Below are 25,677 nucleotides of genomic sequence, written 5' to 3' on the forward strand. Positions count from 1 at the left end.
TCCACCCGCCTCCGCGACAGGCGCCTTCGCTTCCGGACACGTCCGTGCGCGGGGCGCGTCACGTGACGCGCTCCATTTCCGGCCTCGCTTTGCTGCCTGGCTGGGCGCTCCTTGGGGCTCGTTGCCGTGTGAGGAGAAGCCGTCGCCATCATGCCGGTCTACTTCCAGCGGCCCGAGAACGCCCTAAAGCGGGCGAACGGTGAGTGCGGAGCTCGGGGGCCGCTCGCCAGCGGGGCCGGGGGAAGGCCCGCCTCCGCGCCCCGCCCGCGCCCCCATTATGCTTAGTAATGGAGGCCGAGGCCTAGGCTCCCGCCACACTTGGGAGGCCCAGGCACCCGCCACGCTGACCGCAGCACGGCCTCGCCCTCCTCCCCGCGCTCTCCGTCTAGCCGGCCCCGTCAGGCACGCAGCCGAGGTGGAAGGAGGGGTGGCGGTGAAAGGGACGAGCCGCCCTGTTCGCTCTTTAGACACGAGGCCTCTCCGCTCCTCGTGGCGGCTCTCTCGACTCACTTCCTCCCGTTTGAGCCCAGGCTTCCGCGCGAGGGGGTGTGAGCGGGGAGAGGGATGCGGCTGGGTTTTCCTCCCCCTCTTTCGTCAGTAAATAAAACACATTTTTAAAGAGTGCCTCTGTAGGCAGCGCTTGTCTTCAATGGCTGTCGCGTTCACAGTTGATTATCCCACCCCCCCCGAATCAATAAACAAAGGGCGGCTTTTATCTAGCGGGGGCATCTTTGGGTTTCGAAATCTCTCTCGCCCTTAAAACTCGCACCTTCCCTACGTTTCGTTAGAAATTATGGCCTACACCAGAATCCTGGTTTAGCTCAGTTTCCCAGAGGCGTCGATGACAAATCTAGCCACAGCGCTGCAGGAAATGGGCGCTCATTCTCTGCCTCTACCTTCCCCCTCCCCCGTTCCCCATTTTTTTTAAACCATTAAATTAATATCGTTCATTTTGAGACCCCCATAGCAGGGGTGCCCAAACTTTTTTCAAAGAGGGCCAGATCTGATGAAGTGAACATGCGTGAGGGCAAACCAAAGTTGTTGACCTTTTTTAGGATTGAATTTGTTGAGCCTTTTAGGGCTTTACCCCAGGATTAAATTGACCAGTGGGCCAGATTAGGGCCCCCAAATGGACTTTGGACATGCCTACCCCACAGCGTGCACTGCCTGGTATGATGTGAAAGTAAATATTTGGTCTTTCTCAGAGTTCATATCACATCTGATGACACAGAACTAAGCATATGGAACAAAGGTTACAATTTGGACGAGAATTTTGACCTGTTTTTGCTTTCCAGTGTAACTTGGAAAGTCTACTGTTAAGCAGCTGCAGTAAACAAAGAGCCATTATTTAAAGGAGTTACTTATCGTAGTTACTTTTATTTGTAACACCGTGTGAAATATCATTGTGAAAACTTAAGACAACTGAACAAGATGGAATTTCATAATAGATTATAAAGTTTTTAAGCAATATTCAGGAAGTTTGTTGTTACTGTTCTTGATACATCTCATTCCTCCCCATATCCTTTTCTTTGTCTTTTATGTAGTGCACTGAAAATTCCAGTAACACAGCTCACTGTATTAATATGTAGGGCAGCAAACACACCCACTTTAAAAGCTAATTTAATAACCAAAATGCTGGTAAGAACCAGTTTTAAATAGTAGGGCTGCCTGTTACAGTAGACTCAAGCCAAATATGTGTGAGCATATTATAATTTAATTAAAGCAGGTTATATGTACCTAATAAATACAAGTAAAGTTTGATAAAAACCATTACTGTCAAATGGAATTAAGTCTTGAAATTTCAGTTAAGTTTTTTAAAAAGTTTTTTTTTAATCATTAACATGCATATTACCATTATGTGAATTATTCAAATCTTACTTGATTTTTCCATTTCCTGCATTCAGGCCATTCAGATTTAACACCAAATTATGGTTTTATTTCTAATGCCTGTCTTGCACACTTACTCCCCTCACACACTTCACTTAGTAAATGCCTAATCCTTGTTTGTGGCAAACTAGGGTTTGTTGCTATGTGCAAACAATAATTTGTCTGTTGGAGAAAAGTAAAAATGATGGTTTGCTGTGGACAAGGATAGGAAGTTACTAATCATGGCATGCAAATTAAGTGGGAATGTACAATGGTGGTTCTTGTAATATCTAACCATGGGGTTTGCTGTCATGTTGGAACACATACTTCATCTATCATCTGGCAATTACTTAAAAATATTGACAGAATACATATTTTTAAAAAGCTTCATTGTATTGGATTCTATATGTTACTAGCATATGAATAGTGAATTCAAGAGTAAGTGGCCAGGATCTTAAAATTGACATTGTTTTGGGATTCATAACTTTTATTTTTTTTAGAGCCAAGAATCTCTCAAACAAGAAACTTGAAAATGTATTAATTTCAAAAGTCAAAATGTGATTTAAATAATTTAAAAATCTATTGATTGAAATCAGGTTTCTTACGTTGAAAATAATACATTTCTTTAACAAACATACCATATTTACTGGTATTTATAGCAATAAATAGTCATTTGCCACTAAAGAGGGATTTTATATAACCAAAGAGCATAATTCAGAAGCTTTGGCCATACAGCCCACATGCCTTTTGTGCTGCAAATTTACTTTGGCTTGGAGAGGAGTCAGATTTCTGTTTGTCTGTAAACATACAAGAATAGTAAGCAAGATTGTGTACTGGCTGTACTTGCACTTCATGATAACCCAGGTTTTTTGGGCTTACTGTGTTCTACTGAGAATAAACAGCATGTTGGTGCATCCTGCTCAGTTGCTTCCACCTTGCCTCCCTGGTGCAAGTGCAAGTCTTGGCTTTGTGTTATATACAAACCCAGGAATCATGGTTTGTTTCTCCATTGCAAGCCATGATTGCCAGCCATCATGAACCAATGGTTTGTTGTTGCTTCCTGATCATATATATATCTATATCTATCCCTGGTTATCCCTGTAATACAAAGTCAAGGTTTCCTTGTTTGTTTAGCCATTTACAGCCAGGGAAGAGTGCAGCAGGAGCAATCAGGCAGCAGGCACCAGCTCATTGTTCATTCTCTGTTAACCATGATAAGCCAGAATGTCATTTAGCAGATTGGGGTTGACTTTTAATTCCACATGCATGGCATCAGACTGTAATAAGTATTTGTAACTTGCCATAAGCAAGGTATGGTAGTTCTTGGAGTGTCCTCGTGAGATGGAACATAAGTGTTCATCCATTTTAGTTTGTAGAGTCATAGCTATTCATATTTGAAACTGAAGATATTGCAGAACTCCTATAGCTGAAGGACAGAAATGACAACAGTTTGTAACTACAAATTGTATCACTTCTCTCGTTATTCTAGAACACACAACAATGCTTACTAAAGGTTTAGCCAATCTGTTGCAACCTTTCCTTTTAAAGTGAAACAGTTTTACAAAGAACTGTTGCCACTTTACCATATTTCTGTTTTTCTTCCCTAGAGACTTAAATAGCTAGTTTGAGCTATCAGAAATGGCTGACTCAAATCGTTTATAGTATTAGTTTCCTGAAATCCTTTTGAAGCATTGACAATTTGTGGGCAAGTTCACAAAAGCTGGTGGTCCACAAAAATGTTTACTAGTATGCTGATGCACATTTTTTTTAAAGTAATTTTTGGCTGTCGGTATTCTGCAAAGTTAGTCTAAAATTAGACTGCTCCCCCTATTTTACAGTTGTTGCTCAATCTGATTCCCTGGAGGTGGAAATGGCTCTTTATAGCAACTTTCCTCTGTTCCACTCTGAAGCAATATATTTATTAAAATGAAAGTACCTTATTGCAGTTTGTATTAAGAGTCATAATTTATTTTTCTCAGAATTTCTTGAGGTTGGGAAGAAGCAACCTGCTCTTGATGTTCTCTATGATGTTATGAAAAGTAAAAAACACCGAACATGGCAAAAGATCCACGAACCGATTATGCTGAAGTACTTGGAGCTCTGTGTGGACCTCCGCAAGAGCCACCTGGCTAAAGAAGGCCTATATCAGTACAAGAATATCTGCCAACAGGTAAAGGCTCTGAAAAGTGTTATCATATTAATAGTATGTTGCTAAAAACAAGCATTATAATAAAGTATATATTTCTAGATGTTTTAGAAAAATGTACTTGATGGTTCTGTACTATAAATGTGACTTTATAAAAGCTTGATAGGATTAGAGATAAGGAGCATATATCAACAATAGAACACTTTTGAATGAATTGTAATTGCAGAAGTCAATTGTTCTCAGATGCATTGCTACACTTTATTATACTGTCATAGTTTTATATTTATATCTATATTCTTATATAAATAACTTCACCTCATGTCTAAGCAAAGTTATTTATAGCCATGCTAATTCTGATACAGGTGAACATCAAATCCTTGGAGGATGTAGTTCGGGCTTACTTAAAATTAGCAGAAGAAAAAACTGAATCTGCTAAAGAAGAGTCTCAGCAGATGGTGCTAGATATTGAAGACTTAGATAATATTCAGACTCCAGAGAGGTAGGTAACAGTGCTATGATACTTTTTGTATGAAGCTTAATTTTGTATTATGCATACATATTGAAAAACACTGATGAACTAATTTATGATTTTGGATTCAAGCTGAGTTCTTTTGGCAGACTTATGTCTGACTCAGTCAAATCAACTTTCACCTTGATGTGGAAGACTAAAACAAGAATTGCATTCCTGAGACTTTGAAAGATGCTTTCAAAGAATGCTGTTGTTGTGTCATTAGAATTTCATTGTGCTGCCTGATAAGCATCTTGGCAAGTGAGAGGACGTGATAAAAAGATTGTATAGAATAACATATTCCTTTTGTTTCTTAATTCTAGTGTTCTCCTAAGTGCTGTGAGTGGGGAAGACACTCAAGATCGTACTGATCGGTTACTTTTGACTCCCTGGGTTAAATTTCTATGGGAATCCTACAGGCAGTGTTTGGACCTTCTCAGAAACAATTCTAGAGTGGAACGGCTTTATCATGATATTGCACAACAAGGTAAAATCTGTTTTTTGGGTGTGTTTTTTTTTTTGGTAAGACCTTTTCAGTCACTTTTTAAAGTTCTGGAATCTCTTATTGATTGTCTACTTCCAGCAGGTGCAGGGGTGAGCATTTTGTTCTTTAAAAAGAAAATTAGAAATTTTTGGTTAAAATATTTTTTATAGTAACGATTCAACTATTACCTGACTTTTTATTAAGGACAGTAAAAAACTCCTTTTAAAAGATAAGAAAACAAAGTGTAAATTTGAGTGTTAGAAAATATTGTCAGTTTGAACTGCTGGTCTGGTTAGTGCAGTCAACCTATGTCTTGCCAGGGCTGCATGAAACAGGGTCCCAGAGAGGTGTTTGCTTTGCTGTTCCCTGGTCTTTTTACCTCTGTGCCATTCTGAACAAAATTAAGGTTTGATTTAGTGTCTGACCTAGCTCATGGTTAAGTGGTTAGTGAGTAGAGAGCTTAACCATGAGCTCAGATTTGAATAGCATGCTAATCCAAACCTGCATGGTTCAATGTAGTGAGGAGTAAAAATGACTGGTGAGGAGCAAAGCGGCCGCAAGTTAATCTCCAGTAGCTCACATTTGCACATGGTCCCAGTAAGCCATACTTCAGTTTATTCTGTTGTGTGAACAAGGCCAAACTGACTTTTTAACTGCTTCCAAATGCCATAATTTTATCTTGCAGCTTTCAGGTTCTGTTTGCAATATACTCGTAAAGCTGAGTTTCGCAAACTCTGTGACAATTTGAGAATGCATTTGGGTCAGATCCAGCGTCATCACAATCAGAGTACGGCTATCAATCTCAATAACCCAGAGAGTCAGTCAATGCATTTGGAAACCAGGCTTGTACAGTTGGACAGTGCTATAAGCATGGAACTGTGGCAGGTATGTAATTACACAGTTATTGAGGTACTGACAGTCTCTCTTTCTGTTGCCAAATTCTTTTAAGCTTTACCTTCTGTTTTGTGCTTTAAGGGATCTGGTAATTTAGAGAGTTGTACATAACACAAATTTATTTATTAATAAAGTTTTCTGGTAAAAGTGTGCTTAGGCTCAGAACTTGGGATAATGAGCATACCAGGACTGGGGAACTGTTTCTGGTCAGTGGACCAGATTTTAATCTCCCCTGCAAGCCAAATTTGACAGGTATCTGAAGCCTGTCAGTCACCTGGCATCATAGTGACATCAGGTGCCTGGTTGATGAGACTTCAAAGCACAGTTGGGTATTTTAAGCAGCCCTTTGTAAAAAAAACCACAAAACCCTGTGCTGCTGTTTACAAAGGTCAATCAAAGAGCCCTCATCCTGTTCCTTTGAAACTAAACAAAATGGAGGTTTTAAGGAGCAGTGCAAGGATGTGTACAAATGGTGGTCAAACAGCTCCCATAATATTGCTTCAAAGCTTTACAGACAGGGCTTGAGTGCAGTGCTGAGAGGGGGAAGGCTCAATTGAACAGAAACTATTTCAAGCTCCCAGCTGTTCCTTTGAAGCCTACCGTTACCTGATCCACAATTGATATAATATGGGTGGGCGTAGCTTCCCCAAGATGTCCTGGCAGGCAATGCTTGGTTTGTGGGCTGGAAATTCCCCGCTTAGATCTATCTATCTAATAACATGTATTTATTAATATGCCACTATTCCGGCAGACCTCACAAGCTAGGCCTGTTACTTTACATTGTATGTGGTTTCTATATATCCCTCCCTTTCAACTTGTTTGACATACAGTTGTAGTGTAACATGTTTTTTTTTAAAAAAACTCCTTTCAGGAAGCCTTCAAAGCTGTGGAAGACATCCATGGATTATTCTCCTTGTCCAAGAAACCACCAAAGCCCCAGCTGATGGCAAACTATTATCACAAAGTTTCTACTGTCTTCTGGAAATCAGGAAATGCACTCTTTCATGCATCCACACTTCACCGTCTTTATCATCTCTCAAGGGAAATGCGAAAGAACCTCACGCAGGAGGAGATGCAGAGGTAGGAAAACTTTTGTTTGTGGGTGCATTTTTAAACTTAGAAATAGCATCAATAGTGTATTGCAAATGGTTGGAAGCTGGATTTAAAGCTTGTCAGTTAGGCCATTTTATGTCAGTATGGCATCTAGAATGGAGGCTAATGCAGTTCAACTGCTTAAATCTTCTGTCTATAGGATGTCAACGAGAGTCCTTTTGGCCACACTGTCCATTCCTATAACACCTGAACGAACTGACATTGCTCGTCTTCTAGACATGGATGGCATCATTGTTGAAAAGCAACGGCGATTGGCAACTCTGTTGGGCCTCCAGGCCCCCCCGACACGAATTTCTCTCATTAATGATATGGTAAGCAACATTTCACAAAACATTTCTATGTAGTTTGCATCCTTGATGAAAAGGAACTTTAGTAAAACTTCAGAATGATGTGAATAGTAAACAATGTGATTGAAAATTAAAAGTTTCATTTGTTACCTACTTTCTCCCTCCATTCCCAGTCTAGCTGCAGACTACAGCAGCAACTGGAACTCTTTAGTGCTGTCCATCTACAGTGGGGCATATTTCATGACTCTGGCCTTGCTTCTCCATAAGATGTGTAAATGTGACATTCTAGGTGTTTCAGCATTTGGAGATGTATGCCCCGTCACATTAATTGCACATGAAGAGTATGTTTCTTATCTATCACATTTTGATTATTTTTTTGAAAATTGTATTTTAGCTAATCCTTGAGATGAAGCAATAGGTGTTACAGCTTGTTTGATATTTACCGTTAAAAACATTCATAATGTCTTATAGGTGAGATTTAATGTTGTACAACATGTTGTCCCAGAAGTAAAGGAACTTTATAACTGGCTTGAAGTAGATTTTCATCCACTGAAGTTATGTGGCCGTGTATGCAAGGTAAGTCCTGAAATTTTATTCAGAAGTATGTAATTTCTGTGTAGTTGACAAAATCCACACAAATGTTGATATATAGTAGATGTGTGGTATTTTTAAAGTGCTTTTTTGTCCAGGTTATTTTATGTCACTATTAATAGCATTCCAATCTGTTTCTAGAATTTCTAACTGCATGAGAATGCTGCTTGAATTTCCATTCATATAAATACTACACATTTAAAAGCAAAACCTGGTCATGCAAATGGAAAATGCCCTTTTGCAAGAGTAGGTTCCTAGTTTGTATTTTAAGTGACTAATGGATGCTTCTGATTTGAAATGTCATTGTACAGCGAGAAAACAGCATTAACTGTTGCTTGCAGTGTATTCCTGTACATGTTTACAGGGAAGTAAATCCCACAGTATTCAAGGGGACTTTTTGCCTAATACGTGTGTTCTTAAGGTTGTAGGCTTAGCTGACATATATGTAATTCTCCAGAGTTGTACAGGGTGAAGCACGTTTCATTGTCTTTCTCTTACTATTTATAAGAACAAAGATATTTCTGATGTGCTAGATAATAGGTGAAGGTAAATTAGCAGTGTGGCACACATTGCCACCACTGTCAGTCACCTTCAAACACAACTTAATACACATTGTGTTAGAAACACTTTAGTGATTGAACTAAGTAATGATTTTGTGGCCTTAAAACAGGAGGAGGTATATTGGATTAGAGAATATATTGGGTTGAAAAAGTTTAAGGACTTGCCTTAATTTTCGCTCCCTGTGTATTCCTGAGTATACCCTCCTGTGTTCATGTTGAGCCCAAAAGTCCCTAGTTTTTGGCTTTAGGCATTCCCATTATCTTGCTAATTGGAAAAATATACCTCTTAATATTGGAGAAGATTAGCATGTTTCTTACATGTTATGGAAGCTCTTTAATGTGCACTTTGCTATGCAGAATTGGCTAAGCTAACAGACAAACTATGAGAGAAGGACAAAAAGGACTTCAAATGAGTCTGGGAACTATTTACAGTTTATTTGGAGAAACAACAGAATGGACTGGATTCACTGGCAGGATTTGAATAAACTCACAACTTCATTGGAGTAACAGATATTTTAAAGAAATGATAAGGGATTTTATTTTTCTGTAGGAAAAGCAGGATACAAGAAATAAAACTAACTCAGCAGAGGGGGAGTTGAGGGAAGTCCAGAGGAGGGGAGGGAGAATAATTGTAAATAACATGATGAATGAGATTTGTATCAATAATTGTTATAAAATTCAATAAATATTAAAAAAATAAAATAAAGTGCACTACTGTGAAAAATTGGAGGGTTGATACAATTTAGTGAAGAAAAGGTATTGTCTGAACCAGCCATGCTATCTTACAATCTCTAAATAATTCTGTACAGGTGTTGAACTGGGTAAGAGACCAATCTGAGAAGGAACCAGAACTGCAACTGTATATCCCCCATCTTCAAAATAACACCATACTCAGGCTGCTTCAGCAGGTATGATTGCAAAACAAGAATCTTCAAAGTGGAATGTGCAGTTGGAGTGAATGTTGCAGAATTCCTAAATCCATCAAGATTCACTCAACTGCACAAATGAGGAGCTTGGTTGTGACTTAGGGTATTCTTAATGTCATATTTTTATAAGTTTTGTTGAGCAATATGGGTGGGGCACCTAAGGAGCCCCACCCACAGTAGCCCTGCTCAAGAACTTCTACTTGGTCAATGGTTTTTTCCACCCCTCTCTTCACCCTACACATTCTCCACGCTCCCTGAAACCGACTTGAGGTGGTGATGGTGAGGAGAACCACTAGATCAGCATGCAGAGGGAGGAGAGGAGAGGAAAGGATCATTGTAATGTTTCTGCAGATGGTATATTCATCAGAGTGCATTGTTGAATTCTACCCTATAAGTTATGTGTTTTATTGTTTTGTTGTAATGCAAACTATCCTGGTATGACTGGCAGGTTAGTGTTTCTTTTAAATAGAATGTTTTGTTCCTATGTGTCTCTTAAGGATCACTTAGTGAAAGATATAAGGGGCATCCTTAATTTAGTTGCAGCTGTATGTAGTAGATATTGGACGTGTTCCTTGATTGAACTCTGAAATCTCTTAAATTAAACTTTATATTTGTCAGTTGCCTTTGACTCAGAGCTTATCTGTATCATAAGGAACATGGTTCTCATACGCTGTCTTCTGTAATGTCTTCAAGTTCTGTCCATGTGATTAAAGCTTATCATATAGGGAATGTATTACACTTGTAATTCTTGTTTAATTAAGGAGACATTACTAATGTGACACATAACCATGTGGTCTGCTGTAACTTGACAAGAAGGTGTAGTTACCAAAGTGTGGTGTTGGTGCCATGCCATTTTGAATAATGTATGAAACAGCACCAAAGAACCACATGCAGCAAACTACTTTTTTTTCATATGCCCTATGGCCCTGCTCATTCAAGTGAGCATGTGTAGGGGGTGGGATTATTTCCATGTAGAGAACCCCCACTTCCAGTTATATTGTTTGTATAGTCACTACCAATGCACAAATATGCACAGGCTTTGTATACGTGGCCTCCTAATGGTGTTTACTATTAGTACACATGTGTGTAAAGACTACACAGGTGACTGAGCATAAGTTGGGGCTGGGCTTATTGCTTGGCTTCTTCTGCATGATGGCTGCCTGGATTAGGCTTCTGATGCTTAACAGAAAACACAGACAATGTTACTGTGCTCTGAACAAGCTACATGAGACAGAAACATTGCCTGGGTTACAGAGGTACAAGGCGTGGGTGATGGATCTACCTAGTTAAATAATAAATTCTTAACACGAGGGATTTTTAGTGCTTGATGTTTCAGTTTTCCAAATGCACATGTCATTGACCTGTTTCCTTTACAGTGGTAAGCAGTGTTATTTCTGATGTGCTAAAGGAACAGTTGAAGGCTAATTAGCAGCTTTACTCCGTTGAGAGACTGCTGCCAGTCTCCTTCACACATAGTTGCTGCTTGGGAGAGTGAGTAATTCCTTTGAATAAACGCTTGACAGAAAATGTGAAGTGTTTCTTAAATGTGAATGATTATTCACTATTGTTGACGGTTAAGCTGTTGACTTAAGTTAATTGAGCTCTTTAAAATGCTTGTACAATATTAGGATGAATAATTGGAAAGAGTTGAATATTCATGTGTTACGCAGGTGGCCCAAATTTATCAAAGCATCGAATTTTCTCGCCTGACTACTCTGGTTCCTTTTGTTGATGCTTTCCAACTGGAACGTGCAATAGTAGATGCTGCCAGACACTGTGATTTGCAAGTAAGTGCAGTAGCGAAAACATCAAATGTTTATACACATTTCTGTATTTAGATAAATCTGATTAAAGCTTGTTTAGTCAAACATAACAGTCACTTTTGTCTTTTGAATTCCAAAAAATGAGTTTCAGCACATTCTTCAGTGGTGGGGTAACCCACTCTAGAATAACCTCTGGCCGGTGAAGAGAATGAACTTTTTCACAAGAAGTCCGACAAAATTCCCTTCACCTGTGCAACCTTGAATGGTTGGAGTGAGCAAAGATTGAGCCATACAGCAGGCTTTCCCGACTTCTCTGTACAGCTTGGTAGTAGTCCAGCTGCTCCTGACTCCTGAAACAGCATTCCCAGAACGGTGCAGAACAGAAAAGTCCAAAGAATTAGGCGGAGCTGCCATATGCAAGTGAAAGTGCTTGGCTTCTCAAGCAATACTTCTCTGATTCCCAGTCAATATGTTTTCTTGTAAAATGGTTGACTTTTAGAATTCAAAAGCTACCTTTCTGGAAATATAGTTAGAAACTTGCAGCAGTTACAGAGCAGTTACAGCTGGTGTGTGTGGAAACAGACAAAGGAACTGAAGCTTCTAAAGCCCTGTCAGGTTTAGGCAGAAGGAAGGGTAGAAGGAATGTTCCTCCCCCCTTTCTGACTTTCTCTCTTTTATGATTTATGGAAATAAACTAAACTAGCTCCAGGGCTGACATAGTTTGTCCCTGTTCTATGGTTTTATTGGGGAAACACAATGTGTTTATGTAAGGGGCATAGGGGTTTCTATGGTGACAGGTCAGGGCCTTACAAAAGCTGATCTCCCTCTCCAAAGGCAGGCATCTCTTTCTGCCATTGGAGAGGAAGATTTGAAAAATCCTATAGACCCTGGGACACCATTAGTTTAGATGCATCAGTTAAATCATGGTTCTAATAATGTAGCAGTGTTTCTAGTTGAAGTACTTGGAGCTTGCCAACTGCAGTTTTTATATCTTAGGAGAGGTATTCCCTCTGTGTGTAAAATAATTAAGGATTCTGCCTCTTAGAAAATGCTTGCTTAGCTACATGTGTACGTAATCTAATAACATATTTTTTAGATTTTCTTTCATCATATGCACATTTAATTGATTACTGAACTAAATCATATGATAATTTAGCTAAGATTTCTTTAATCAAGAAGTAATTTCAGTTTTTAAGTTTATCATTTGATTTGAGTACAGTTCAGAAGTCTGTTGTATCTCAATGTTAAATGGCAGTAATATAAGAAAAAGACCTGGTAAGACAAAATTTATAAACATCTGTGAGAAACTATCCTAAACATGCCCTTAATAATGAATTTCTGAATTACTCTATCGTAGGTTCGCATTGATCATACCACTCGAACACTGAGTTTTGGGTCAGATTTGAACTATTGCACTCGGGAAGATGCACCTCTTGGCCCTCAGCTGCAGAACATGCCATCTGAGCAGATCAGGAGCCAGTTGACAGCTATGTCATCTGCCCTTGCAAAGGCTCTTGAAGTGATTAAGCCACCTCACATATTGGTAAGTTGTAAGCTTTTGATACATCTTTAAAAGAATACTGATGCTTTATGGGAAACTTGGTATGCTCAGTCATGGTTTGAATATTTCTTCTCTTCCCTCCAATGCATGCTTGACTCCCCTGTTGCCTGTGTTCAAGGCACATGTCACTGCTGATGCACACTGCTTTCAGCCCTGGAAGAGTGCAGGGTGGGTTTACACTCTTGGTGCCTCGGAACACACACACACACACCCCGTGTACATGGGGCGTTGCCTGTACTTACATGCGTTACTTACAAATATTTAGTGCTGGCATATTTATTCCAATACATATGTTTTTGAAGATTCTGTTCTGAGCTGCCAATGGGGGAAAAACACAAAAGAACCTGCATTAATAATTCTGCAGAATTCAGCAGTGCTTTACTCTCCCATTTGTATTTTGTATTTAAATGAGTTTTTGTTGTTCTGCCTTTAACCATTATGCAGCTAGAGAAGGAAGAGCAACACCAGCTGGCTGTTACAGCTTATTTAAAAAATTCAAGGAAAGAACATCAGCGTATCCTTGCTCGCCGTCAGACTATTGAGGAAAGAAAGGAACGTCTTGAGAGCTTGAACATTCAGCGTGAAAAAGAAGAGTTGGAGCAGCGTGAAGCGGAACTCCAAAAGGTTCGCAAAGCCGAAGAGGAGAGATTGCGTCAGGAGGCGAAAGAGCGGGAAAAGGAGCGCATTCTGCAGGAACATGAGCAAATTAAAAAGAAAACTGTTCGTGAACGTTTGGAGCAGATCAAGAAAACTGAGCTGGGAGCCAAGGCCTTCAAAGATATTGATATTGAAGTAAGAAGCTTGTTGTTTCCCCGACAACTTTTTTATTGTAACCACTAGTGACCATTCATGAATGGGAAGTTTATATTGTAGAAAATACTGTATATTGAGTTAGACTTTTAGCCCATTTCTACATTCTTCAGAAAGACAGAAACCCCATTTGAATACCCTACCAGTAGCATCTCCCACTTCCCTCGACTAGGTTTCCTAACCTTAATCAAACAATTTGATTACAAATAATGTAGTCTATTTCTGAATTGTAAAGGTAAAGGGACCCCTGACCATTAGGTCCAGTCGTGATTGACTCTGGGGTTGCGGTGCTCATCTCGCTTCATTGGCCGAGGGAGCTGGCGTACAGCTTCCGGGTCATGTGGCCAGCATGACGAAGCCGCTTCTGGCGAACCAGAGCAGCACACGGAAACGCCGTTTACCTTCCCGCCGGAGCGGTACCTATTTATCTACTTGCACTTTGACGTGCTTTCGGACTGCTAGGGTGGCAGGAGCAGGGACTGAGCAACGGGAGCTCACCCCGTCATGGGGATTTGAACTGCCAACCTTCTGATTGGCAAGTCCTAGGCTCTGTGGTTTAACCCACAGCGCCACCCACGTCCCTTATATCTGAACATTAGAATATTTTAATAAAATGGATTAAAGGACTAAAAATAAAATAAAATCGTAGATAATTTATCAAATAGGGAAGCTGCATTAAAATTAAAAACAAGAATGTGTGTTTTTCTTAGAAATGGCAGTTTGATTTTTATTCTTTAACATCTAATGTCTTGACTATAGGATCTTGAAGAATTGGATCCAGACTTCATTATGGCAAAACAAGTTGAACAGCTGGAGAAAGAAAAGAAGGAATTGCAAGAGCGTCTGAAAAATCAGGAGAAAAAGGTATAAGAAAAAGATGTATGGTGGAGAAACAGCATTTATTGATATGTGTGTGTATGTTCCTTTTACGCTTAAACCTGAACAATCACATTTCTTTAGATTGACCATTTTGAAAGGGCAAAACGCTTGGAAGAAATCCCACTGATTAAGAGTGCATATGAAGAGCAAAGAGTCAGAGACATGGAGCTTTGGGAACAGCAAGAAGAAGAAAGGGTGAGGTTTCTGAGAGTACTCTGGTGTGACATAGTTACTTAATATTTTTTCTCTGTTAGTTTCTAGAAATTAACTTCTCAGCTGATTATATAATTTATGCAGTAGTAGACAGTGTTTTAGAAATCTTTGTCACATGAGTGATGATGAAGAATGAATGATGTTTGGATATATTGCAATTAAAGAATCTCAGTCTGTGCTAGAACTCCAATTTTGCCATAAAAGAATGCAAATCTTCTGACTGGAATAAATTGTGTAGCTACACCAAGTTCTAATGTAAATCATTAGAATGCTTTGCAGCTTGCAATTGTGTAATAGTTAGAATCTATTTGAGAACAATGAAAGCCATCATTTTAACTGTAATAAAAGTGATCATAGGGTTTATATAGGCTTTGTACCCAAGCTCTTTTTCAGTATACCATTGCTTAACAATAATAGGCCTACTGGGGTTTTCCTTTGACTGGTCTGCTAAATTTTATTGGCATCTAGACAGTTAGAAAAAAAGAGAGGCATGTGGTGCCCATAAATTCACAAAAGACATTTGAAAGAAATTGTATGCCTCACTCTACTACTGATTTGGTTTTGTGTATGTCACAGATCTCAACTATGCAGTTGGAACGTGAGAAAGCCCTTGAACATAAGAACAGGATGTCCAGGATGTTGGAGGACAGTGATTTCTTTGTAACTAGGCTCAAAGAAGCGAGAAGATCAGTGTACGAGGTAAATCTGATTTTTGTGTTCTGACACATATGAGATTACTCCTGATCAGAACTTTATAGAAAATGGAGTGAGGGATGGCACTGGTATCCTCTCTCCTTTGTCATTTTAGCATGTTAGTGTCTGTGCCTGTTTTGATAGGAGAGGCAACAAGATTACGCTTCGCATCAGCAGAGAGGTGTCCTTTCTGATAAAATAATCTCATATAAAAAGCTTTATGTGTATCTTCCTCTTTGTTTATTTCATTTGTATCCTCCCCTTCTGCCAAAGACATCGGAGAATTCTCCCATTTTATAAGTTGTTTCTAAACTTCTCAAAACAGTTGTTTTACATCTCTGCTCCTAATGTGGATTCCAGAACTGTTTAGAATCATAGAGTTGGAAGGACCCCAAGGGTTATCTAGTCCAACCCCCTCAATGCAGGGATCTCAGCTGAAGCATCCGTGACAGATGGCCATCCAACCTCTACTTAAAACCTTCAAGGAAAGAGAGTCCACAACCTCCCAAGGGAAACTGCTCCACTGTCAAACAGCTCTTGCTGTCAGAAAGTTTTAACATATGTTTAGTCTAAATCTCCTTTCTTGTAAGTTAAAGCCATTGGTTTGAGTCCTACCTTCCAGAGCAGGAGAAAACAAGCTTGTTCCATCTTCCATGTGACAGCCCTTTAAATATTTGAAGATGGCTATCATATCTCCTCTTAGTCTCTTTTCCGGGTTAACTATACACTGTTGACTCATGTTAAGCTTGTGGTCCTCCAGGACCCCTAGATCCCAGTTTCATGTCATCTACAGATTTGATGAGCATCCCTTCAATTCCTTCATCCAAGTTGCTTAGAAAGACGTTGAGCAACGGGCCTAAGAGTTGACTTTATGTATAGCTGCCAAGTGTGTATCTGAAGAAGTGTGCTTGCACACGAAAGCTCATACCAAGAACTAACTTAGTTGGTCTTTAAGGTGCTACTGGAAGGAATTTTTTTGTTTTGCCAAGCTACAATTAGTCATTAACACATGTGAACACCAGATAGTTGGAGTTCATGTTTGAGCATTCATCCTGTAGGTTGCCTGTAACATGTCTGGAGTTCAATGTATTAATATGTATTTTAGGAAAAACTTAAACAATTCCAAGAAAGATTAGCAGAGGAAAGGCATAAACGCTTAGAGGAACGCAAAAGGCAGCGCAAAGAGGAAAGACGCATTGCTTATTATCAGGAGAAAGAGGAAGAAGAACAAAGATTGCAAGAAGAGAAGATGCTTAAAGGTAAACACTAAATAAAAGGCTATTGCTGAAAAAACACCCTTGATCTTTGCTGTGTTTCCAGCAGTATTTATTTTACTTATCTATATATAGATGTGCCATGGTTGCCATTAATTGAATTTGAATTTCATTACTTGTAAAAATAATAATGGGTAATATTCAGTGTTGTCCATCCACTAGTAGACTAGACATTGTTTGTGGAATAGATTCCCTCTACTAGGCCCACCCAATATGATCTGGAGAGTTTGGAGACGGCATGGGGGGCTGTGGGACAGGAAAGAAAAATGAATTCCCATCATACGACCAGAAGTCTGCTTGCACAACATTGGCCCATTAAATTTTAAGCAGACATGAAATGCTGTGCAAACAAAATTGGTAAATGAGAGGACATATGATAGACATTTCAAATATAGGATGGAAAGTCACTCTATCTGCATTAATATTTTGGACAGAACAAGAAGAAAAAGAACGTGCAGAACGTGAAAAACGTGAGGAAGAAATGCGTGAATATCAGGAACGCGTCAAAAAACTAGAAGAGGTAGAGAGAAAGAAACGCCAAAGAGAACTGGAGATTGAAGAAAGGGAACGTCGTCGAGAAGAAGAGAGGAGGAATCTTGAAGATCCGCTTTCAAGGAAGGTAAATTCTGTTTCTGATAAACTGACATTTCTAAGCAGAATCCAGCTTTGCATGAGCAGAAGTCCTGTGCAAACAACAGGACTTCACTTCTCTCTTTTCCCCTCTGCAGACCACCACAAGTCTGCAAAATCATCTGTGGAGAGTCCCTCAATCCTTTGAAGTATATTTTGAAATGTGGAGGCCTGCTGGGTGGGGGGAGGACAGGAAGGTGAAGTCTGTTGCATGAGGAGAGTTTTGTTCTGCTTCTGCACTGGTAGCATTGGATACAACCCTCCAAATTCCTCTGTTCTTAAATAGAGAATAATTTACGTCAATAAAAAGTATATGTGAAAGAACTCTTCAAATTCAAGAATTCATATTTAAGGGGGAAGCTTTCAACGTACTGCTTTTGAGTGGACTTCAGTTTTGTGCCTTGGTGCTATGGAAGAGAAAGTGATTCCACCTTCTTGCAGCTTTCTATGGCACCTTCCAGCATGTTCTGGAGGGTCCCCTGACTCACTGCAGCTGAATTCAGCAAGTGCTGGGAGGCTACCAGGGTTGGGGGGTATATCCGAAAAAAATCGGTCCCCTTTTCTGTTAGCAGATGCACAAGGGCACCAATAAATTAACTGTCAACTGGCCTTTTAGTATCTCTATGATCAAATGATGACTATGAAATAATGTAGTATGAAGTTGATCAGGAGGGGGAAGAAGTATCAGGATATGTTGGTTGGTGCTTGAGTAGTTTGCAATAGATCGAGTTTTTGACCGCTGTTTGTCTTAACAATAGCAGCAGCTTAAAAGTTTATTTTACCTAAATTAGCTGGCTGAGAAAGAATGCCCAAGGATGTGGTGGAAAACAGGAGTGGATTCTTGTATGAAGAGATTCCCAAGCTTTCTTCTGTTACTTATCAAAAAAATCCTGGGATAAGCATGTGCTCAGAGACAGTCTATTTCTTAAATCTTTTTGTATGTCTGCCCAGTTGAGCCACTATTTTGCACTAGTCTCTAGTTGGCGGAGCTTGTGGTATTACAGTCATCCTCATGTTGTGTTTGCTTCAGGTCGAGTGTTTTCAGGTCCCGCGGCGACCCGGAAGTACCAGAAAGGGTTACTTCCGGGTTTCACTGCTCGCGTATGCGCAGACGCTCAAAATGACACCACGTGCATGCGCAGAAGCAGCGAATCACGACCGTGTTCTGCTCAGGTTGCGAACGGGGCTCTGGAACGGATCCCGTTCACAACCAGAGGTACCACTGTAGTAAAAAAAAAAAACAAAGTAGAAGAGCCTGCATGCTTGAAATCTTCCCACTGCTCAACTACAAAGAGTGTTTCCAGAGCGGTAGCATGTTGGTTTGTTGCAGCAAAGTGAACTCTGGTCTACAAAAACTCATGTCATAATCAATTCATTAGCCTTTATGGTGCCCCAGGAGTCTTCATTGTTTTTGTCTTAAGTATTGCTTTATATTAATATTATCTTCGGCTCAATCATTGCTAATCTTTTCAGTGGGTAAACTTTGCACCAGAAAATACATGCATTTTGAAATTTTATAATGGTGAAAATGTGTGTATTAATTTGGATAATCTGCAGCCCTAGTAATTTCTCATTCTTGCTCTATTCGTAATTTTTCCAGTGGAGTATTAGGAGGTGATCCTCAATTTACATATTGTAGTTGTCATGTCTGAAGGGTCCATTTGTATGTGAAATTTGGGATCTATTCCTTTTCTCCTGCTTTTTAGGAGTAGGAAAAATGACAGAAGACGTTGCTGCCTTTTTTGAATGGATTGACTACTGTTTCCAGTTCACTTCTGTCATTTCTTCCCCTGCCATATTTTATTCTAATTTGAACTGTCATCGCCTTAGCTGTTGATTTGCTATGCTCTACAAAACATAGTGGTGGTTTCTCTTGTGGCTACATTTTGCATTTGTATGCCATTTTTCAAGTTAGTATTCAGTACTGAACATGTCACTCGGAGATATGTGAATAATTCTTATTAATAACTGAGCAATTTGTTTGGGTCATGTTGGGACAATTTTACTACCTATTCCCCATCCCTTTTGTTGAGTTGTAACTAATAGTTCAGGTCCAGTATAATGCAGTACTTTGCACTTGTCCATGCTGAATATCCATCCATATATTTATCACATGAGGTCTCATTAAATTTGTAATGCCACAGAATTCAATATATACTTTTGTTTTTAATAACTAGTCAAAAAACAAGTTTCACTGACAGATTAGTTCATAGGTTCTCAGTTCGTTATTCCAAGTCAAAATAACGTCATGCCTATACTATTCTATTGAAATAAAAGCATGTGATATATACAAAACCACATTGGTTGGGTTATTAGTAACGGTACTTTTTATTTTTGATTTAAATGTAGGACTCTCGTTGGAGTGATCGAGAACCTGGTGAAAGCACCTGGAGAAGAAGTGCTGAGCCAGACTCGGAATGGAGGCGACCAGCACCACCAGAAAGGTATTTATTGGAATAATGCTTAAAATGTCTACAACTTGTTAATGTTTCCTTTGTGATCCTGATGTCCTCTGCAAAGGTGAGTATTGTTGTAGACTGCGTACAAATAAAATGGGTTGTATCCAACTAAATCATTGCATGCACAGAATGCAATAAAATTGCATTAGAATAGCAAAATTACTTAATTGTTTATTTTGACAATTTATACACAGTTTAATGCAATAGTCTCTAAGGAGTGTACAAGGTTGATTTAATAAAGATAACGATCTGTTAAAAGGATAAAATCAGAATTCTAGAATAAAGTCTTCAGTACATGCTGGACATTCAACAGGCAGAGGGCCAATCTGAACTTAACTGGACGGGAGTTCTATAAAATTGGGTCCACAGTATTGAATGTACATCTCCTGGTGGATGCAAGTTGTGTGTCTAAGCCATGAGGGGATACTAACAGTGACTCACCTGAAGACCTCAGGGATTAGGCAGTCCCTAAATATCCTTGATCCAAGTTTGTTAAGGGCTTTGCAAATTAATACAAGAACCCTGTATTACATTGAGAAAGCAACCAGACATTTAAATGAGAACCTTAGGTGTGCAGTTTTTCACCCCAAGTGAAGATTTGGCCTCTTAACCTTTCTCCAATTCATTTGGTTATCAAACAGAATTTATAAGTTCAATGACGTACACTAATTTCTTATGTTTCCTAGCATACGTAGACTTTTGGATAAAAGTTTGTAAGTTCCCGGCTAAAGTTGGAAGAGAGCACCTGAAATACAGTTGGATAGGCAGCAGCAAGGAAAGAAAAAAGATTATTTGTACATCTTTTACATTGATCAGAACTCTAACAGAATTGTCTATTTTTTAATATTTCAGCAACATCCATGCATCCTGACATTTCCTTTGAAACATTTCAACAGTGGGCAATCCCCAATGAAGTAGTTTTGTTAGTGCAAGGACTTCCTATCCCTGTACCTCCCAACAACGCCCTCCCCCAAATGGTGGGTTGACAAGAAACCCAGAACAGATGTAGGGTGCACAGGGGAAGAAGAGGGAGAGGAAGTCCTGTTGCGCAGCCAGAAGTACTTGTGCTAACAGAACTACTTTGCTGGATAAAGCTCTCTTTTTATAATTATCCATCCCTTGTGACACCATTGTTCTTTAGTATTTTGTTACATATGATATTTTATTTATCCTCACCACTCCAAAATGTCAAGCTGACTACTCACAGGTTGTATGTTATTTCCTACATGGAACAGATTTCTTTATGGGAAATAACATGTGATGTGGTGTAATTAGTACTACTGTGTAGGAGTAAATATACCAAATGGCTTTCCAGACAACTGAAAACAAAACTTTTATATTCAAAATGCACGATTTTTCTATTTGAACAGAGAGTGGCGGCGTGGAGACGCACGAGAGGATGAAAAACCTTTACGAAGAGATGATTTGCCTCGGCGTGGTATCTCAGAAGACAGAGTAGAGTCTCCTCGTGAAGCACTAGAAGACAAAGTGCCGAAGCAGGATGCTGATGAAGACAAAGGTCCTAAGAAAGTTCTGGATGATGACAGAACAAGTTGGCGCTCAGCAGAAGACAAGGGCCCCATGCGTGGCTTAGATGATGACAGGGGCCCCAGGCGCGGGCTGGATGACGACAGGGGCCCCAGGCGCGGGCTTGATGATGACAGGGCCCCCAGGCGTGGTCTGGATGATGACAGGGGCCCCAGGCGCGGGCTGGATGACGACAGGGGCCCCAGGCGCGGTCTGGATGATGACAGGGGCCCCAGGCGTGGGCTGGATGACGACAGGGGCCCCAGGCGTGGCTTAGATGACGACAGGGGCCCCAGGCGTGGGCTGGATGATGACAGGCCAAGTTGGCGCAACACAGATGATGACAGGGCCCCCAGGCGTGGTCTGGATGATGACAGGGCCCCCAGGCGTGGTCTGGATGATGACAGGGGCCCCAGGCGTGGGCTGGATGAAGACAGGGGCCCCAGGCGTGGTCTGGATGATGACAGGGGCCCCAGGCGGGGTTTGGATGATGACAGAGGTCCTAGGCGGGGTTTGGATGATGACAGACCAAGTTGGAGAGCTGCAGATGAAGATCGGCCTCCCCGGCGTGGGCTGGATGATGACAGAATGTCAAGGCGTGATGAAGATAGGGGACCATGGCGTAACACAGATGAAGATAGAATTTCAAGGCGTGATGATGATCGTGGACCTAGACGTGCTGGTGATGATGACAGAGGTCCTAGACGTGGAGATGATTCTAGGCGTGGAGAGGATTCCAGAACTGGACCTTGGAGACCATATGGGAAACCAGGTAAACATACAAATTGGAGCCATTCATTTTGTGTTCTGAGAATAGCTAGCATACATTCTGTTTTAAGTTTGCACAGAAAACGCTTTTGCATTCTGAGATGACTGCAGCAAACTGAAAAGTACCTCATAATGTTTCTATTGAACATTGTCTGAAAAGTAATGACGGTAATATAAGAATCTAAAGGGTTACATATTTGCAAGTCAAAAGCCAACAAGTGCCAAAAGGGCATAGAAATTATATCCATTTGTTTGCACTTCTTTTACATTGTTGCCACTGCAGTGTAAAAAAATTGATTCCTTTGCTGATTAATTGAAGGTATCCCAAAGTGCAGTTCTTGTACTTTGATTGCTAGATACATTTAAACAAATGACTAAAAAATGTAGATGATCTAATAGGTAACACTGGTTCCAGAATTAGTTGGGTGCAAGTGTACTGGATAATTACAAGGAAAAAACCACATTCTCTTTTCCTTATTCAAGGAAATCATAATAAAGCACATGTAAACATGAAACAAGTTATTCCACATTGTATTCCATTTATGCCAGATGTGTTCCCATCTCAGATATCCATAATAGAATGGGATTTTGCATGTGGAAACCTCAGTTGTGGTGTGGAATCATAAGAAATAGAATACAAACTTCTTGCATGCATGCATGCATGAATCTTTATTTGTCTCAGCTATCAGCCATAGCAATAAAACAACAATACAATATACAAGGAATAGAAATAAAAAGTCAATTATATAAAATGCATGAATGGAAGCTCCACATTCTTACACTATTGAGATTAGTACACCTAAGTTCAGATATTTTGCTGTCAATAGGTGGTTGGAGAGAACGAGAAAAGGCTCGTGAAGATAGTTGGGGCCCTCCACGAGATTCCAGACCTTCAGAAGATAATGAATGGGATAAAGATCGTGATGAGAATGAGAAGGACCGTGAACCTGACAAGGACCGTGACTTTGATCGGGAAGATCGTTTCAGGCGTCCTAGGTTTGATTTCATTACTTTTAAATTGTGTGTAGCTTGGGTTTCTCCTCCCCAAACCTTATGAACTGGGGTAAGGCCCCACAACAAAAATCTTTGGGATATTGGGCATCACAGTTTGGGGCACTTGAACAATTTTGAAGTGGTAGTAAGTAGCCAAAAGCAGGGTGGTTGTTTTTTGTTAATTTGATGAGTTTTATGTCACCAAAATGTGCACTTGAGTGCTACGAGCATTAGCTGGAGAATAGTTTGCAATGTTTTTACCCACAGATGTTTACGAATGCTTGTTTCTTGGAAAAAATGATTTTGAATAGTGCTTTTTTTTTAAAAAAAAAGTTTTGTTTTGTTCCAGTAACAGTTTGCATAAGAGTAGCTTCTGGGTCGTATGGTTGATTTTAATTCATTCCCTGGAATGTGGAGTTAAATGCTTTTTCTTATTACTAAAATATATTTTTATAACTAAAGAGATGACGCTGGCTGGAGAAGAGGACCAGCTGAGGAAACCTCTAGCTGGAGAGAGTCAGGCCGTCGTGATGAATGGGACAGAGGTGGCCGTGATTCTAGAGATGACTGGGGTGGCCGTGATCTTCGAGATCGGCGTGTTGAAGACAGGGAAAGGAGAGGGCCAGGGCCCCTTCCCAGAACAGATCGGGAAGAAGGTAGACTTGTTTTCTGTAGTTGGGTACCCTAAATACAGCTCCCTTTCAGGAAAACACAAAGGAAGCACACTTACGGTATATGTCATTGCATAATTGTGCAAATAGGGTCACAGTTGAGAACACTTGAATATATTTTTTAAAAGAAATGAAATTTGATGGTGTAGCAAGATATGATTTAAACAGGTAAATACAAAAGCCGTATCACTTCTAAAATGTTTTTTTGTACTTGAAAGACTTGCAAAGTATTTGCCCCTTAGCTTTGATCATTGTTGGTTACAATAAGTATTTTTTTTTCTATTCTGGGTCTTCAAATCCATAGCTTATCAGTTAATCAGACCACCTATAAATCATGTTAACTTCTCATTCCAAAGCTATGTGGAAAGATTCATACAAGATCCCTCCCCCTTTTCTTTTTTGAAAAAGGTTCTATTTTTGGACATTCTCATCATGAGTTTATGGGTGTCTCTTGTGAATTGCTATAAAGCTGTTTTGGATGGCCTGGATTCCAATGTCATCAAACGTTTTCTCTGAATTTGATGATAGTAAAACTTAGTGAAGGAAGCATAGCCATAATACTGTCTTTCCCCCATTTAGTGAGCTCATGGAGACGTGGCGATGACAAAAAGGAGGAGCATGAAGAACGGGAAATTGTTCGGAGACCACCTGCTGCTGCTCCTGCTACTCCAGCGCCCTCTGTGTCAAAAGAACGAGAAAAAGATGGTGAGAAAGAGAAGGGGGCCTGGAGAACAGAAAAAGACCGGGACTCCCTTCGCCGCACTAAACTTGAAGCTGATGAAGATGGGTGGACCACTGTGCGACGTTAAGTTCAAAACCTAAACATGGTTTTTATGTTGGTGTTTAGCATTGATTGGTAACAAATTATAATATTGGTGCTTTAACACTCTGAATTGGAATTCTTTAACAAAATTTTCTAGGTAATGTGAAAGCATGAAACTCTTACACGTGTGAAAACTGATCATGCACAGAACTTGCAACTAAAAGTCAGAAATTGAATACTGGTTACCTGAAATTTCAAATGTTGTATATGTCACAGATCACTTGGTGGTAAGAAATAAAAAATATGAACCCAGTAGGTATCTTTGAGTGGCATGTATATCTCAATCAAAAAGAAATCAATTTTTATTTTAAGTAGTTCTTCACCTGGAAAATCGGTATGGTCTGCGAAGTGTACATTTAAAACAACATTTCTAGTTACATGAAGTGATGGCTTTGTAAGACTACTGCCTAAAATAGATATAAGCAAACACTTTCTATTTGGGTATTTTGATGGAAAGAGGTGTTTTTTTTCTGATGGTATTATACAAAGTCAGTATGTTTTGAGTTGCATACGATACATGTTATGGACCTTTAACCACACTGGGGGTTTTTTGGGTAGATTTTTCTTGAATGCATATACTTATCAAGCCATTTTGCAGTCTTTGTTCTCACAATGAATGCCAGCACAGCAGTCTCAAAACAACAAATAAGGCTTTTAAAATGAAAGTGTTTGAGAACAATCATACTGCTGAAGTTTCCGACCCTTGGCATATAGACTTTGCTTTTTCTGTTCATGGATAATTCATGCCTTTTGAAGCATTTATATATAGTATCCTATTTCAAGTATGTGGTCTGGAGGAACTGCTCACTCTTCCCTTCCTTCCCAATTTCTTGTCTTCTGGGTAAGTGCTTTACCTTAAACCAAGTGCTTTGTAGTATGGGCTGGGTTGACTTCAATTTTGAGGGCAAAGTAGTAATGTTTATGATTGTTTTTAATTGAAGCCAACACAGAACTTGCTACTATGTGTTAACTTCAGTGATAAATAAACTTAACAAAATAAGGTGCTTTTTTGGTGTGGCTTCTTAATCGTTGCAGCTTGTGCACTCAGTCTGCCTAGAGTCAAGGTCCTTTCACCATACTGGTGAAATGATTCAACACACATGACTTGCAGAAGCTGAGTTGTAAAAGCATCATATCAAACCTTTGGGCTCCATCCAAAGGATCAGATCCCTATTTTAATACTCGAGTGAATCTCTCCCCAAAAATGCTCAAGTATAAAATGTAGGCATGCCCTGATT

At 39.8% G+C, this 25,677-nt stretch overlaps 1 protein-coding gene across 2 annotated transcripts; it reads left to right on the forward strand.

The window, feature by feature from the left end:
- The first annotated feature begins 12 nt into the window (after positions 1 to 12).
- Positions 13 to 25,439, forward strand: EIF3A (eukaryotic translation initiation factor 3 subunit A). 2 transcript variants are annotated; one of them, XM_083504738.1, is made up of 23 exons: positions 13 to 199; positions 3,846 to 4,036; positions 4,375 to 4,511; positions 4,844 to 5,007; positions 5,690 to 5,889; positions 6,770 to 6,978; positions 7,151 to 7,322; positions 7,770 to 7,874; positions 9,259 to 9,357; positions 11,046 to 11,162; positions 12,496 to 12,681; positions 13,144 to 13,491; positions 14,269 to 14,373; positions 14,470 to 14,583; positions 15,178 to 15,300; positions 16,400 to 16,553; positions 17,003 to 17,187; positions 19,548 to 19,642; positions 21,028 to 21,422; positions 21,481 to 21,956; positions 22,780 to 22,948; positions 23,408 to 23,601; positions 24,196 to 25,439. In XM_083504738.1, the coding sequence occupies exons 1-23, from the start codon at positions 151 to 153 to the stop codon at positions 24,196 to 24,198; spliced, it is 3,990 nt and encodes a 1,329-aa protein (XP_083360864.1). In that variant the 5' UTR covers positions 13 to 150; the 3' UTR covers positions 24,199 to 25,439. The 2 variants fall into 2 exon arrangements, with proteins under 2 accessions (XP_083360864.1, XP_083360863.1); XM_083504737.1 differs by having other exon boundaries at positions 21,028 to 21,956.
- The last annotated feature ends 238 nt before the right edge of the window (positions 25,440 to 25,677 follow it).

This window comes from Podarcis liolepis, assembly GCF_965112155.1.
Source record: "Podarcis liolepis genome assembly, chromosome: 5".
Lineage (NCBI taxonomy): Eukaryota > Metazoa > Chordata > Lepidosauria > Squamata > Lacertidae > Podarcis > Podarcis liolepis.

Bases quoted from the DNA above. Each gene is read 5' to 3' on its own strand.
- EIF3A (XM_083504737.1), top strand. From the start codon at position 151: ATGCCGGTCTACTTCCAGCGGCCCGAGAACGCCCTAAAGCGGGCGAAC. The intron at 13,492-14,268 runs GTAAGAAGCTTG...TCTTGACTATAG, and splicing joins TCAAAGATATTGATATTGAA to GATCTTGAAGAATTGGATCC. The intron at 15,301-16,399 runs GTAAATCTGATT...TATGTATTTTAG, and splicing joins CGAGAAGATCAGTGTACGAG to GAAAAACTTAAACAATTCCA.